This window comes from Gadus chalcogrammus, chromosome 1 (genome assembly GCF_026213295.1).
Source record: "Gadus chalcogrammus isolate NIFS_2021 chromosome 1, NIFS_Gcha_1.0, whole genome shotgun sequence".
Classification (NCBI taxonomy): domain Eukaryota; kingdom Metazoa; phylum Chordata; class Actinopteri; order Gadiformes; family Gadidae; genus Gadus; species Gadus chalcogrammus.
The window spans coordinates 1504516-1521158 of record NC_079412.1 but is presented as its reverse complement, the minus strand read 5'-3'; the positions used below and the strand labels follow the sequence as shown (position 1 = coordinate 1521158).

Sequence of the window (16643 nt, the reverse complement as noted above, 5' to 3'; positions counted from 1 at the left end):
CTAGTAAAAATATCCTCTTTTTGCATCAAATATATAATATATCAGAATCATCTTTGGATGGTCTTTAGAACGCAAGTCTTGGTCTTACAAGATGTCAGTATAAATTGAGTGAAACAAGGAGACCCAAGTAGTGATCACTACTTGGATGATCACTACTTGGTAGTGATCACTCGTAGTGATCACTACTTGGGTGATCACTACTTGGGTCTTGGCTTTTCAGTTGTAACGAAATTAACCTCCCTGACTTGAGACCAGCATGAAGCTCATATAACTTCAGGTATAATAAAATATATGTATTCTGGTCCTAGATGCAGGCTGGATTGATCGGTCTACCAGCTTGAGCAAATGTTGCTCATCCATCATGCATCTAAGTGGACACTTCCGCTAGTAAAACACAGGAAAAGGCAGATTAAAATTGTTCTTGTAATGGCTAGCCACACTGATATATGGTGGCATGATATCATCCCTTTAAAGGATTCACAAACAGTCCAAAATATGGATTCAGTAGACATGGAAGGCCCAAAGACATACAGCACCCCAGAACGAGCCTCATCTTTGACACTCTCCGGTGTGGTTGCAGATCTTCATCGTCTTGATGAGGATTCTTTTTTAAGATAGATGGCCATATTAATCTACGATTTTAAAAATGACGCATTAGTATGCAAGGACAAATTAGTGTGGACAAAATAATCAAATAAATGCACAGAAATTTTGTTTGTTTAGGCGTCCATCCTCGTACGTAAGTTAAAGGTAGGAATGTCTATCAAATGCATGAACCTTTTTCCATAGCTGGTTCTCTTTTAATATAGTTAGAAACCCTGTTGCTAGGATACTTTGTTTGTGGTTTATGTTTGGGCCTCCTCAGTGAGATACGTTAGTTAGTTTTAGTGATGGATTTAATGATTGATTCAGTTTGCGTCGGTCCGTTCGCCATGAAGAGACGTTCAGAATCGTTTGTTTGTTCGTTGAGTCGAGTTTCCGGTAGCGGTGGATCTAATCATGCAATGCACGGTTCTCAGCTGATGGTGCGTTCCTCAATCCTCGGACGCCAGACTTCCGATTCGAAAGTCAAAGATCTCCCCGATTTCTTGCAGCATTTCTTGGAGGCACGCCCCCTTTTTGTCTTCATCTTTTGGAATCCTGAGAGTAGACCGAGAGCAGTGATGACGTTCTCAACCAAATGCTTGCGCCCGTGAAGAGATTTATTTTCTTTGTATTTGTACCACGTTGGTCATTTTAATGACGATTTGAAATGCTCTGACACACTTGATTACATTGCTAGGCTGGCGTCCAAGGATTCAGGAGCACACCATGAGTCAGTCAGGCTCAGCTCCTCCCTCGTTCTCATTCTCAAACGATCGTGGAAGTCGGCCATCAATCAACACAACATTACAACTTTAACCAAACGCAGCAGGATGGGGGGCTGTAGTGGATTATTGGATATTTAACATATCAGCAAGATAATTAATTTAGCAATGATGGTGGGGGTCCCGGATGGAGAACAAACCATGAAAGAACGACTCGAGACAGATTGACGAGAAATTCAAATATTTGATTAATCTGGCATGACACAGAAAATAGAAAGATAGCATGCATTTACCATTTTACTGATATTGAATCGTATTATCGTACGCTTGCTCACTAAGCCTCTTCAGTCTTCACCACTCACAGTCAGTGAATGATCAGCGAGTCAGCGACTGATAAAAAAAAAAATGCTTTGTGGTATGGTCGTCTCGTGCTAGGTATGACTCGGAGAGTGGTAAATGTTCAACACGTGGTTTATTCTAACAGAGACACAAGGTAAACAGGCTTGCGTTCTAAATATTTTGGGAGTGGGCGGAATGGTAAATAAGCCACGCCTACATGTTCTAGTTTAACCAGGTAAACCTTTGGTCTGTCTTGGCTTAAACGGAAATGGCAAAGGGGCCATGTTTGTAGTCTTTAACTTATCTGCAAAATCATTAAAACCTTATATAGTGTGATTGGAATGTCATTTTTTACTTTGTTCCCACACTGTGTCCCACAATGTACATTACGTTTAACACACACATTACACCTATCAACATGCTGACAAAGGGACCATAATGGAAATAAGCCCATGGGCTTTTTTGTGTCCTCCTTTTGAAATGATGTACATTTTGTACACTTACCTTTGTACATGAGTGTCAATAAAGAACAATCAATCATATGGTGTTGTCCATTATGTGGTGAAGAAATCATTCATAACTGTGGTTAGCTTGAAACATGTAATCGGAAATAGCATAGACTAAAATAATTTACATCACGACTAATCAGGAGTCGAGTCTGAGAACGAACGAGACGAAAGAAGAATCTGTTCGGTTCGTTGTTGTTAAAGATTCGTTCGGTCGAGAATGACCCATCACTCGTCAGTTTCTGTGGAGTTACCAACTTACTATACCGTTCTGAATTGATGAAAGTGAGTTGGTTGAATTAACCGTGGCTTATACACTGACTCCGCCTCTAATCTATAGATAATATAGATTATATTATAATAGTTTTATTCTACCTTCTACAACGTAGGTTTCACCCCACTCTGTCCGTAGGCGGAATCAAACGTTTAGCTCCGCCCACATTTAGCCCAACCCCGATCTGCGTGCTGCAGTCAGGTGCAATTGGCCGGCGGCGCGCGGAGAAGTTTGACAGCGCGGAGCTCGCGCATCGTCGCCACCAAGAGCTGAACACGTGACCGTCCCCGCCTGAAGCCCGCGGAACAACCCGTCGTTAACCAGAGTTACAGGACGATACCGTCAGGTTTTGGATATTACTTTAAACAAGAACAACATTGTAGTTGGACCGAGTCTCCATGGAGATCGTTCAGGTGGGTCTTTGGGCTTAACGTTGACTTGTTTTTGACAGAACCTGTTAGCATTTCGTTAGCATTTCGTTAGCGAGATAAGGGCTAACAAGGGCAGGGCCACTCCAAACAAGGTGAACGACAGGTAGCTTGGTGTACCGGATATGTGCTATACATATGTTGCTCTCCTTAATTGATTCAACAATGTTTCCACTTTATCCCCCTCCTCGTCCTGTGTAGAGAGCTGTGTCGGGCTTCGCTCTGGACCTGGGACCCATCAAGGAGCCCCTAGGGTTCATCCGTGTCCTGGAATGGGTAAGAACATCAACACGTCACTCGTCTGGTTAACCTCTTTATCCTGATGGGTCTCCACCACGTTAACGTGGTAATGTGATGCACTTCGAACAAGGCCAGCACCAGGGCTATCGTCTTCATATTGTGCATGCGTTTAAAGTGAGGTGCAGCAGGCCTGCATAGTACTCCCAAGAGTAAGTAAGTAAGAAGATACTTTATCCAGTAGCAATAGACAGTACAGTCGACAAACAACAAAATGGACAAAGAGTAAAAGTCAATAGAAAGTGAGCAATATTGCACATAATTAAAAAATCCATACAGGAAATAGCCAGAGGTAGATATAAAAATAGATCAATAAAATGCAATTGCACATTGTCTGGTAGGTGAGAGAGAGAGAGAGAGAGAGAGAGAGAGAGAGAGAGAGAGAGAGAGAGAGAGAGAGAGAGAGAGAGAGAGAGAGAGAGAGAGAGAGAGAGGTATCTACGGTTCAATGTGTAAGAAGAAGGCGTACTTTAACGCCACTTTATCTGGTCAAGGGGACAGAAAGGTGCATGTGTCATTGTCTGTTAAATGGCATTGAATACACATGTTCAACATACAGTAAGTGCATCTTAACATCTAAGGTGAGTAAGATGTTTCTTATTACGTAGCTATACTTCGGAATAACCTTGCATTGACTTTGCAGGAAATAAAGACATTTTTCGAGGACCAAATACCAACTCAAAACGTAGTACATGCAGCAGATGGCTTTATGGCTGTAGTAACGTGAAGTGAGGTCTGTGAGGTTTACTTGGCTTCTGTGCAGACTAAGGCCACATGCCAAAACATAAATAGCATGGAACTGTGAATACTCTGGCACAATTAACATCAACACATTCTTGGTATTGCTACTGCATGAACCGATTGTTATTCATCTTTGAAAGTACGTTCGCTAGTTCATTGAATGGTGTCAACCTTCAGTCCCCTTCACTGATCTAGAGCTCTATCAACTTTTATGCCGAGCTGTATGGGGAAGTCAGCAGTATACTGTGTGTGTCTAAGGCGTATTCAGTTGGAGTGAACTGAAGGACCTGATCTAGTAAATGATAAAGTGCAGTGTACATGGTCTAGTCTTTTCCTTAGTTTATTATAGACCTAGTGCCCCTCCCTGCTAGGGCTGCTCGATTATGGAGAAAATCATAATCACGATTATTTTGGTCAATATTGAATTCACGATTTTTTTTAGTTTGAAAACATGATGTATTTACGTCTCTCCCAATAACACTTAGTAACTGAGAACTTTGAAATTTCGCCTTAAAAAAGTGTACAAAATGGTCAAAAGGAAAATGTTCAAATCGAAAATAATGTACAAATATGTATCCAGCTGTTCTGTAGTAGTTTTGTGATTGTTTGACGCTAAAATCGAATTCGAGTTCGAAATTCGATTAATCGGCCAGCCCTACTCACCGCTTTAACAGCAGAGGTAGTCCTTGGCTCGACGATGGTCACTTTCTATAGCCATAAAGTGTGGCTGGCAGCGGTGTCATGGAGCTGAATGGGGGGGGATGGGAGAGGCCCGACGTTCCTGGGTAAACAATGTAGGTGGTCCTTCTGACTCTTATTTACCTAAGGTGTGAAGCGATCAGTTAAGAGGCGTCATTTTTTTTAAATGTCAATTTGGGTTGAAACCTGTTCATAAACACGCATAATCAATATCATTACAATAACATGGTTATCTAGCAGAAACTTTTATTCAAAACGACTTTCAGATGAGGCTGAGATCAATCAAAGCATACAAAAACTATTGATTATTCAGATCCAAAGGAGGGCAGCTCTAGTAATAAAACGCCTACTGTTATCCAAATGTAACCTGAGATTAGCATTTAAGAAGAGTTTGTGTGTTTTTAAATGTTAATTAGTTCCCAGTGGATGAAAGACAGTAGATATGGGAGAGTGCGTTCATTTATTAGTAAAAGGTGTATTATCGGCGAATATCGGCCATTACCGATGTTCGTCCGATACATCGGTGCATCCCTACTTTGCATAGCTTATAAGGCAGAGAATTAGTACACAGTGTCTAACCGGTGCTGGCTACGCCTGGTGGTGTGTCTCAGTCACACCCATTGTGGTTTTATGCAGATTTAGGTTCTGTACTGGTATTTGTTTGAATATTGATCAAATACTTTATCAGTTTATAATATATATATGTATATATCTTTTCTTGGATGGCATCCTTTATTTTAATTTTCCTACACAATTACCAATCATATTCATCAAAGCCATATTATTTTAAGACGGTTCTGCTAATTAATTAATTGTTCAAATTCTGTTATCAACTTCATCGTATTTGACCACACCCACCAGTAGGGGTGTGCCAAATAATCGTCATGACGATGCATCGCGATTCTAATTTTCACGATCTACTGCATCGATTGTTGACGCCAAGAATCGATTATTAATTAAAAAAAATGAATAATTAAAAAAATATATATTTTTATTTTTATTTATTTTTTATATAGTTTTATAAAGCCTATTCACTTTTTGTGGCATCAGTTTGTCCTCTTATGTTTATGAAATGATATTGTTGTTATAATGGCAGCTACTTCCAAAAGGGGAAATGTTTGAATGTTTTCATTTCATTGGTTTAAAGGACCACTGAGGCCATGTAAACGGCACTGATTATCCTTATTTTGTTATTTTAAGTTTTATAGATCCTTAGCACTTCTTGTCAGTGTATCCAGTAATAGTCGTTTCAATAAATACAGCTATGTATGAATTGAGTTGCTTTGAGTTATCAATTGAACACACTATCCAGATCATACACAGCCAGTCAGCCACTGGTAATGCCTTAATTTTTTTTTAACAGTGTTCAGTGAAAATTCGCAATGCATCGCAATAATTCAAGTATCGCGATGCATCGTGATAGAATCGCATCGTGGCATGTGAATCGTGATACGAATCGAATCGTGACTTCTTTGGCAATACCCAGTTGGTTTTCTTCATTGTTTTACTGAATAACGGCTGAATGTCGTGGGCACGATGAGAGACCTCATAACATTTTGAAACAATAGGTAAAATCAAAATCACTTTAGGAACCTGACCAACAACAGCTACAAAGGACTGTTGCCATGCTCGGTAGTCATGAACAATTCAGCCTCAGACTAGGCTTTCTCCTAATCTTCCAGGTGAAATATGATGGAATCTCTGTGATCTTCCTGCGGTTTCTTATCTCTCATGCCCTTCTTTGATTACACTTATTGGAAGGACACTGTGGAAAATATCTTGATCAGTGAGAGTCTGGGTGTGATGAGTATCGGCCAGAACAAGGGTTGGCTAGGAGAAGATTAGGCATGCTTAATTTTTAGGCAAGGAGACGTTAGGCCAGGGGAAGGAAAGGCCATAAGAAGGGCAGGGTAGGAGAAGAAATAGCTAGGAGAAGGGGTAGCTAGGGAAAGACCTGAGGAAGGCAGGCTAGGAGGAAGGCAGGCTAGGAAGAAGGCAGGCTAGGAAGAAGGCAGGCTAGGAAGAAGGCAGGCTAGGAAGAAGGCAGGCTAGGAAGAAGGCAGGCTAGGAGGAAGGCAGGCTAGGAGGAAGGCAGGCTAGGAAGAAGGGTAGGCTAGGAGAAGCGAATTCCCAACTGCTGGCCCTGTTTGTTAGCTAACTGCTCCTTATGACCTGCAGAACGTGCTTGGGCAGATGTTGGTGTGGGATGTGAACAATGGGTATGATTCTGCATAGGAAGTTGGGAAGCAGCAGAAATCACATGACTCTATTTAACGCTGCTTGCTAAGGAAAAGGCCTTTTTAGGGAAAGTGTAGTCCTTTGTCTGAATGAATCCTGTTTCAAACTCAGAAGTCTCCATTACTTATTCAATTATTACCCCTGTTTGTGCGCACACACACACACACACACACACACACACACACACACACACACACACACACACACACACACACACACACACACACACACACACACACACACACACACACACACACACACACACACACACGTATATGTATATATATATATATATTCTTTAGCATCCTTTGTCACACTAATCCAAAAGTCGGATAACACTAGCTTTTTTGAAGATGTAAGTTGGGAGCCACATCTTTTTTGTCCTACATTCATGGGATCATTTTCATAAATCAGCCCATGTCTTGAGCCCCTGCTACGACCCCCTGCACTCAGCTGAAACCGTTCACGTGGTGGGCGTGGGTGGGGTGGGCACGGCAGATGGTTGAGAGAATCTTCACCCACCATCCAGCTGGCCCGGCAGCCTCGACAGAGGAGCTCTAGTTGAAATCCTGCATTGCCAAAGAGCAGATACTCATACCAAAGCCTTTCTGTTTCCTGCCTTTCAAAAATAGGAAGGGGAATCAACAGATACCCCATCTGAATAACCTAGACCCACCCCACGATGAATCAAAACTCATGTGTAACCAAGTGCTATAAAAAGTCTGCCTGGACTCACCCAAACATGAAACCCAATCTATGCCAAGGCCATTTCATAGTGGGCCTGGATGTGTCTAACCCTGGTGCTCACTGGTGCCACACGGAGCCAATGACAAACGGAACATGCTTCACCAGAAAATGGTGCTTCCTGCAGTTGGATTTGAGTCCAACACTAATTGAAACGATTGAATATCCTTCTCAAAGTAGCTTTCAGTGTGTGATCTTATTAAAGACTAGAACTGACTGAAGATCACTAAGTTTTTTTTTTTTTTTTTCCAGAATATGTCTGCATGCTTGTGTATTTTGAAGCCCAAAGTTTAGCTTGAGTAAGATGTTCTTCTGTTTGTTAGCCCGTATCTGGTCAGCCTAGCCTTGTTTGCTCTCTCAGCAGTCCTGAGGGAGGGCATTTCCTCTCGGGAAACAGGAAGTTGAAGAAGGCATTCACAGCGCAGGGAGACCTGGTTATATTTCAGAGTGGGGGGGGGGTTAAACAACAGGGCATTGATGCTGTCTCAGTTTTTTTGTGTAACTTGCTTTAAACAAAAAACCAGAGCAGGCTATTTGCATTGTATTGGAATACTCAGTCACTCAATACATCTTTTATACACAGATTTAATCAGTAAACATAATTGTAATGTAATTAATCTTCACTGATCTTTTGTTGTTAGAATATTGTCTAAGCTTTGCCTTGATTCTAATGTTCTTCTGTCATGTTTTTATGTGTACAGGTGTTCACCATATTTGCGTTCGCCACGGCAGGGGGCTATTCGGGGAGCACCCACTTTACGGTCAAATGCCCGGGAAACCCAATGGAAGTCAAGCCCGAGTTCTGGTACCCTTTCAGGTAGATTAATGGTTAACGCCTCACGTGTTTGTTTTTTTGTATGGTCTCTGTTATAGGGAGCTCATCGATCACCAGCAATTTCTCCACTTTCTAGTTTCCCAAGGAAACAATGCAGGTTCATGGTGATCGGTTCAATTTAGTGTGTGTCTAGATGCTAACCTAGAGACAGATGTTTAGTAGTTACAATGGCTTCAGTATACCATGGAGGACTTGACAATCGTATAATATGCAAAGAGCATTTCACCGTGGATTGAAAAGTGTACTACTCGGCTGGCCAATAAATATACGACGGATTGTTCTTCATGACGCATGTATTTAAACCATAATCTGCTGTCCTCTATACGACCCAATGTCCCAATGACATGCTTTTCACTTTGTTCTTTTGCATCCATTGGAAACAAAAGTAAGTAAATCCTGGTGAGTGTGGCACTCCCACTGTCTCCTGTCGCTCATCATTGTGAGGGAGTCTGAGTGCGACATGAACAAAATGAGGAATAGGACCATAAGGGATGTACTGTGCTGCTGATACGATGACGAGCATCTGTGTCAACCGACCAATCACAATTTATTGTTATTATTAGTCTATTGAGCATGCTTATTAACATATTCCACATTACCCAGTTAATATGCGTAGCATGGATGCCAAATACGTAGAAGTGGCTTATCTTTCATTAGTCAAATGCATGGCTCTTAGTACTATAGTATCCTAGCTGGGGATAAAGTGTCTGATCCCCAATACGAAGTGTGATCAAGCCAGTTGGTGTCCTTGCTCCCCACATCTATTACCTCTAAATCAATCCCCCTATCCCACTTTCCTTTTCTCCCCAGGTTGGCCGACAGGTCCTACCTCATGCCAACATGCAATAACACCCAAGTGGAAGTAACGTACCTCCAGGGTGACTTCCGCTCCTCTGCCGAGTTCTTTGTGAGCGTGGGGGTGTTTGCCTTCCTGTACTGCACCGTCACGCTGGTCCTCTACCTGGGCTACCAGCATGTGTACCGGCAGACCAGTCGCGGACCCCTCGCCGTGAGTGTGCTGGGGGGATACTTTAGGATATTGGCATTTGTAATATGATGATGAAATGGAAAATGGTTTTAATAAACTGTAATTTTTATGACATGATTATCAATAATGATCACTATTCAGTGGGTTGTGGAGAACAATGCACCCCAAGTGCACTGGTAGTAGATATGATGGGACTTGTCCGGGATACGAGGACTGGGTTCGGTTATCAACTTGATTTAGTTGCTTAACAAATTGTGATTTGAAATAGTAACGTGTGATTAAATCCTTGTCTTTGTGTTGAAGCAGTTTATTTTGTCAATCATCTTTCTAGATCTTGATTCCCAGCTTAGTTTCTTACGATCTTTAAATGGAGAGTTTGCTTTTAATGTGTGTGAGACTTCCTATCAATAAAATGGGACTGAATAAGAGTCATTGGTGCCATTGAATATTGTTGTTTCAGATATTGTGTAATATCTGAAATGGATTTATTCATTAATTGGAGTTACCCTGCAAATGATCCAAAATGCATTGAATACACCGAAGCTAAGCTGCGAATAGATCTTGATTCGCAGCTTAGTTTCTTAAGATCTTTAAGTAGAGAGTTTGCTTGCTCGCTTGATTGATGAAATGATTTATTTGTGTATTAAGTTGATCATGTTTGGACCGTTTTCTAGTCCTGTAGAGGCAGTGGGGTTTTCTTTGGTTGGTGCGGTGTTCACTCGCGTGCTCTCCTCTCAGGACCTGGTGGTGACCGGTGTGTTTGCCTTCCTTTGGCTGGTGTCCTCGTCAGCCTGGGGCAAGGGGCTCACAGACATCAAGTTTGCTACCAACCCAGACCACCTGATGGGCAGCCTCAAGAACGAGCATACCGTGGAGGCATACGCCTCCATGGGCCGTCTCAACGCTTCTGTGGTACGTACACTCAAACATCTACACTCCTGAGGCTCCATTCACACTGTAAACCTTGGTGCTGAATTTCGATATATTGCTCAGATCCGCAAATATAAGATTCCAGTGTGAACTGGTCACAGTCCGAAACGACCAGCATGCAGAGAAGAAGAACACTAACAAAGATCTTACAAACGGAAGTGGCCATGGAGGTCACTGAAGTCAGAATTTATGAATTAGTTTATCAGTGGCTGTGCAGTAGTGTTGACATGGTGGGGACATCTTCACACTGGTGGATGTTCCTCTGAGGCCCCATCCACACGAAGCCGATTTCATGGCGAAACCGCAAAGGTCTTGTACGGTTCGGCCTTCCGTCCACACGAAGCCGGCGAATCCGCTGAGCGAAACCGTAAACTTCTGAAACCACCCTTGGAGGTGGTTTCAAATCTACCCGGTTTCGTTTTGGATTCGTGTGGACGCCTGAAACCGTAAACCATGACGTCATCGCCCCACCCATCGACCCTCTAGCCAATGACTATTAAGCCCGCGGAGTCTCACCCTTTATGCGGATGCTCGCCTCTTCTTTTTATTTATTTTTCTTCTGGATTTCTGTAGCAGAAGCAGTGCCCCTTATGGGCCTGGAATGTGTACTACAGCGTTTCTACAGATCTACCCGGTTTCGCTTGACTCCATCTTTACGGAGATACTCCGAAACCGGATAGATCGAAACCGTAACGGTTTCGCCTGTTTCGGCTTCGTGTGGACGGGGCCTGAGAACACAGCGGTTACCACCAAAGGGAAATTTCAGTCAGACTCGGAGTCTGCGAACACCACTGCTCCAGAATTGCTTTTTTATCAACTGATGGTATTCAGTGGGGGTTAAGTTCGTTGTAACATGTTATTTTAGTATCTCAATAAGCAAATGTAGAATATCCCGTAGGATTACAAGTTACAACCCACGCCAACTTTAGGATAGTTTTTAAGTAACCTTGATGTTCATGAGCGTTATAATGAGCGATGTTGTATATGGAAGGCATCACACACTGTTGGGTTAGACTGAGCTTAACTCTTACTCTGACCGCTCCGCACAACCACACATACTCTGTAGCGTTATACTGAGAAGCCCTTCCCCCTCTCGGACACGATTATCAAAATCAACGGCCGTTCAGAATGAGCTCTGCAGGTCCGCACACTAAAGACTCTTTTAGTGTTGACTTGTTTGAGATTATCTTTTCTTTTCATCACTTCCCTTGAATGTGGTTTGTATTTCTTGACTCTTGTTCTGCTGCGGGGATGTGGGTTCTGTGTACCGCTCCTTCATTTTTATTTTTGTATTTGTCGAGCAATTGTGTACATAAAGCAGTGTCAAAATGACATTAAACACCGGCGTAAAGTAAATTAGGGATGGGAACAATGGAGGGTAATATCTATTGATAGACTTTTTTTATTTTATTTGTGCCCACTGCGTTTTGATTCTGTGTTTGTTCACGGACTTGGAGCCTAAGAAGCTTTTACGTACATTCATCGGAAATGGAGAACTTAATTTTGAACCAGAAGGGATGGCTTCGTTCCAATCGTTCCAACACCCCCTCCTACACCTACCCACGTGATACCCAGCTGATTTACAACTCGCATAAAAAAATGTCAACATTTAACCTGGGTTCTTGGCAAACTGGAAACATCCTTCAATACAAATTGAGCATTATTTAAATCCCAGAGCGTGTCGGCCCACGTGCATTATGACAGCCACAGTTCTTGATTCCAACCACCAGCAGCATCTCACAGAACAGGGTTTGGTGAACAAGATGGTCACTTGTGATGGAACCATTTTGTTGCTCTTGCCTAATATTGTTCAATGATTTGGTTCTACAGTTTGACAACTGCTGAACCAGCACGTTTAGGTCACTCTTTATGCCTCAGGATGCCCTCTTTCTGAAGTCGACTTGAATGATGAGCACCGTTATGAATAGTATGTTATGTGGTCTGCTAAATGAGCCGTAATGTGTCCACCAGGGACAGAAAGAAAAGGGGGCACTGGGCATTTAGCAGATAGAAAGATTCAAATAGTTAAGTTGTTCAACTTTTAAATGGGACTGAATGAGTCATTGGTGCGATTGAATCTTGTTCTCTGAAATGGATTTATCTCCTGTCATTAAATGGAGTTGCCCTGCTAATTATCCAAAATACTCTGATATTGAATACACCGGGGGTGAAAAAAAACCTTTCCAAAACTACTTACATTTCCTACCCTGGGGCCTCATGTACTAGGACTAAAAAAATCTGGATGTATCAATCCTTGCGGAAGCATGATTTCACGCAGATTCTCTTTGTGCATCCCAATTAACGTAAAATTGAGCGCACATGCACAAGCCTGACTCTCCATCTCCTCCCTCATTTTGTATGCTAATTAGGATAGATAGGCCTGCAGTAGTGCCCTCGTTAGGAGAAAAGAGAAAATGGGGAAAGGAAGAAAAAAATAAACGTTACTGAATGCGAGTTGGAGGTGTTGACTTCGGAGGTAGATGGCAGAAATAAGATCTTGTTTGCCTCCGGAATCAGCACCAAAACCCCAAAACTAGCGTGACAGTAAAATAATTAGTAAAGGGCTGCGCATTGTTTTGTCCGGGGTCTTGGTCGTCTGGAAGGTTCATCCCCTTGCCGAATGGCACGCCGTGCCTGTGTGCAACATTGTGCAGAACCCCACATGCCCGCACAATGCGGCACACCTTTTCAGGGTGATGGAGCAGTATCCCCCAGCTCAGCGCCACCGGCTTTTCAGCTTCACTATCGCTCTTTCCACGACTGGCCGAGTGCGTGCTGATGATAGGTTGTTCCCATGCATCCAAGGTGTCAATAATATGTACATAATTCAAAATTGACAGACTGGTTCATTGATGGATAGATTTTAAGTAACAATGGCTTGTGCTTAGTCCACGCAACATCAAATAATAATATTGCAGTCAAGCATTTCACAACAAATGCATGAAGAGAGATCCATCAGCCCAGATGTCATGCTTGCTCCTGAAAATATGTAACGTTTAATAAACAAGTCATCACTGAAAATAATATTGCTGGGGCTTCCAATTTCCCATTAATTACAATATTGAAAATATAGTTTTATGGGTCTGTTTAAGTTTAGCCTAATATCAACAGTGTCACATGCGTCAACAATAACGCAGGATGGAAGTGCATTTAAGGTCACGCATCCCGACGTTCAAATCCACTTTCAACTAGCCTCATATTGCAATATTACTTCATGACTCTTGATTGAGTAGGCCTAATGTTGTTGCGTTGCAGTGCCTCTATGTGCCGCTAACTGACAAAATCCACCAGAAATGTGAGTAAGCCATGCATGAAGTGGAGGACCGCACTTTCTCACGTCAAGTCAGTCTGTGTACATCCTAACGTCTTACGCAGCTTTTTTGTTGTTCTTTGTTGTTTCTCATGATATTTTGCCTGGAGCCACTCAGTCCCTTATGCCTAAACTGAAGGAAGCCCTAAATCTAGTGTAGACCATTCATTTTGGAAGCCTTCTTTGTCATATTTGTGAAGAATCCCTCGCTACCCCGACAGCAATTAGTAGAAAGAAATAAATTGGCCATCTTTGGCTTTCCCAGGCCTGAATTGTACACGAATGAGATGATTGAACTGCCGCCCTGTCCATCTACCTGCCATTCCCTCACTGCACACGATCGGAGCGTCCCGGCACAGGGAGGCACACATATTGCTGAACTACTCGGCTAGTCTGGGATCTTTTCTCCACAGCTTTTTTTTTTTTAAAGGTAGACTTGCACACTTCAAGTTGAAGTGCACTTTTCTTTTGTGACACATTTTGAGGTGCTGCAACTTCATTGGCTACTTGAGAAATGATAAAGATGATTGGTTGCAGACAGCGAATGACATGATTTTGTATACCCTAGTTGTCCGACAGAGCAGCTCTTTGGGCAAGGGAATGATTCAAGAGACTGCCACCATTTAATGACGGATAAATCATTCATAGATAACATCAGCTTAACTTCTACAAAATACTGCTTCAATTATGATTGATTGTTTATTGATGACAATTTCTGTTTTCTCTTCCTTTCTTTCAGATATTTGGCTTTTTGAACCTGATTCTGTGGGCCGGTAACTGCTGGTTCATTTACAAAGAGACGCACTTCCACAAGGACCCCAACGCTCCGGCCCCCATGCAGGAGGGAGATCTGCCTGGGCCCTAGACCACTCAGGGGTCAAACACATCCTTCATCAATGGCCAAATACGCTTTGAGCCTAACAATCGTTCTTAAATATACTAAAAAGGAATCCACCGTTATCCATCCCTATTCTTCGTTAGCCACAATTGAATTAAAGTTAACCAATTAACGTGCCAACCATGTGATTTAGTTTCTTGATTTCACAATATGAGGATTGTTATTAACTCAATCATATGACTAAACCCTGTTAGTGCCTTCCATTGAAACTACCATTAATTATCTCCACTAACCACATGTTTTTACACTACATAGAAAAGACTAATTTAGCAATGTTTTGTTGCAAGCCTTTTATTGAAAGGGCTTTGATTAATGGCACATAAGTGGTACCTTGTAAAGATGAGAATCCTCTTCCATATGAAATGAGAAATGCATCAGAGCTTGGGTTGCAGCTCTTCTATCAAAGCTGTGACACAGCACCGTGATGCAAAGGCGACGAGAGCTATTACTTGCTAAACTAACCTTATTTGGCAATATCGAGCCACAAATATGTCTACCTAAACTGTTGGAGAATATCCACTCTGATTTGCTTCTAATGGCCACAAAAATGCATGAAAACATATATAGGATCCACCCCATAATGACCATGCCTTCACCAATGGGAAAAGTGTACTAATCACACAACCAGTGAGTTATGTTATTTTTGTCAATATCCATACAGGTGTTGATAGAGTAGGTGCCTTATTCTGCTCATGCTACTTTAACATTTTGGGTTACATTATGTTATTTATTTTTAACATAACAAGTCAGACACTATGTCTGACTTGTGTGTGTTGAAATAACATCTGCCATTCAATCCTAGGAGCAGAGAGGCACAGCTTCCATGTTTACGTATAACTGTTGCTCACAACTTGTCCACCTCCCACTGGGGGACTGAAGCCAAACACTATGACACTAGTCAAATGGAAGTTCAATTGTTTCTTTTTATTGTTTTATATTCTGGAGGGTATAAAAGTAGGTGCTGTGGTCATTATACAGATCTTTTTTTCAGGGTTGGTTATGGGTTTGTTTTCCTCATGAAAGCATTGCGCAGCTTCCTTGTTTTGGACTTGCGGTCCAATCGTGCTTTAGTATTTCGTCACACCACTGTGTAGCTAGAGGGGTTCACCTTGTCGTGAGTACGAGTCACATTGGTGTCACAAGGGGGGTGATGTAATTATGTCATCCTTCTGTAACGCTAGACGGCCAGCTGATTTCACTGCCTGTATGAGGGCCTACTTTAACCAGACGGCCTTAATTAGACTCAAAGCAGCTCTGGCTCTGGTTGTACAATTTTGTGGAAATTGTTGATGTTATTTGTTACCTGCTTTGTACTACAAATGTTCTATGATTATATAAATGTAGTACTGTGCTTTTCAGAGATGGCTCAGAATTGGTATTTGGTAAATTATTGTCTATGCAAATAAGTGCCTTGTATGAGCTTTTTTATTTAACAGCCTGTGCCTTTGGATTTGAAGTCAAATTACACCAAAAGTAGTCTCACTTGTGATGCAATAATAAAAATAGAATTACTATAATTTGGCTCAATATTAAAAGATGAATCTTAATGTTTCACTATCTTTACTAATCTGATTATAACATTGATTGTTCCTTTTCTTATTGTTCCTTATTTTGCCTTACTTGGTTTTGCCAAAAAATTAAAATTGAACTTTCTATCCTTGTTTACTAAAAATATATATTCATGTTTGAGCTCCCTCTGCTGTGACTTGGCTCCTTGGCTTTACATCACAAGTGCAGGGTCCTTCTATAGGGTTTGGACTCCAAGCTGACATCAGTGCAAGGTCATTCTATAGGTTGTTTGACTCCCAGCTGACATAATTGCAGGGTTGTTTTATAGGGTGTTTGAATCCTTAACGACGTCCGTACAGGGTTTTATAGGATGTTTGACTCTTTGGCTACATCAGGGCAGGGTTCAATAGGCAATGTCTATACTTGTAGGTATACCAGAGCAAGATGCCTCCCCCCTCACTTTGGATCAGAGTGTTATCTAAAGGATTCCACATCACAAAGAATGTCACCTAACTCCCAAGAAGATTAAACATATACACTTCACTGTTCTTATTCGACTGTGAATTTGTGTAACATCACTTGTAAGGAGAAAAGTTTGGG

The 16643-nt window shown here is 41.9% G+C and overlaps 1 protein-coding gene across 2 annotated transcripts; it reads left to right on the top strand.

The window, feature by feature from the left end:
* Nucleotides 1-2601: 2601 nt before the first annotated feature.
* Nucleotides 2602-16586, top strand: sypl2a (synaptophysin-like 2a). 2 transcript variants are annotated; one of them, XM_056603535.1, is made up of 6 exons: nucleotides 2602-2839; nucleotides 3056-3130; nucleotides 8275-8390; nucleotides 9219-9417; nucleotides 10135-10308; nucleotides 14376-16586. In XM_056603535.1, exons 1-6 carry the CDS (start codon nucleotides 2825-2827, stop codon nucleotides 14499-14501), a joined length of 705 nt encoding a protein of 234 aa, XP_056459510.1. In that variant the 5' UTR covers nucleotides 2602-2824; the 3' UTR covers nucleotides 14502-16586. The 2 variants fall into 2 exon arrangements, with proteins under 2 accessions (XP_056459510.1, XP_056459581.1); XM_056603606.1 differs by lacking the exons at nucleotides 2602-2839; nucleotides 3056-3130 and adding an exon at nucleotides 3643-3732 and having other exon boundaries at nucleotides 14376-16202.
* The last annotated feature ends 57 nt before the right edge of the window (nucleotides 16587-16643 follow it).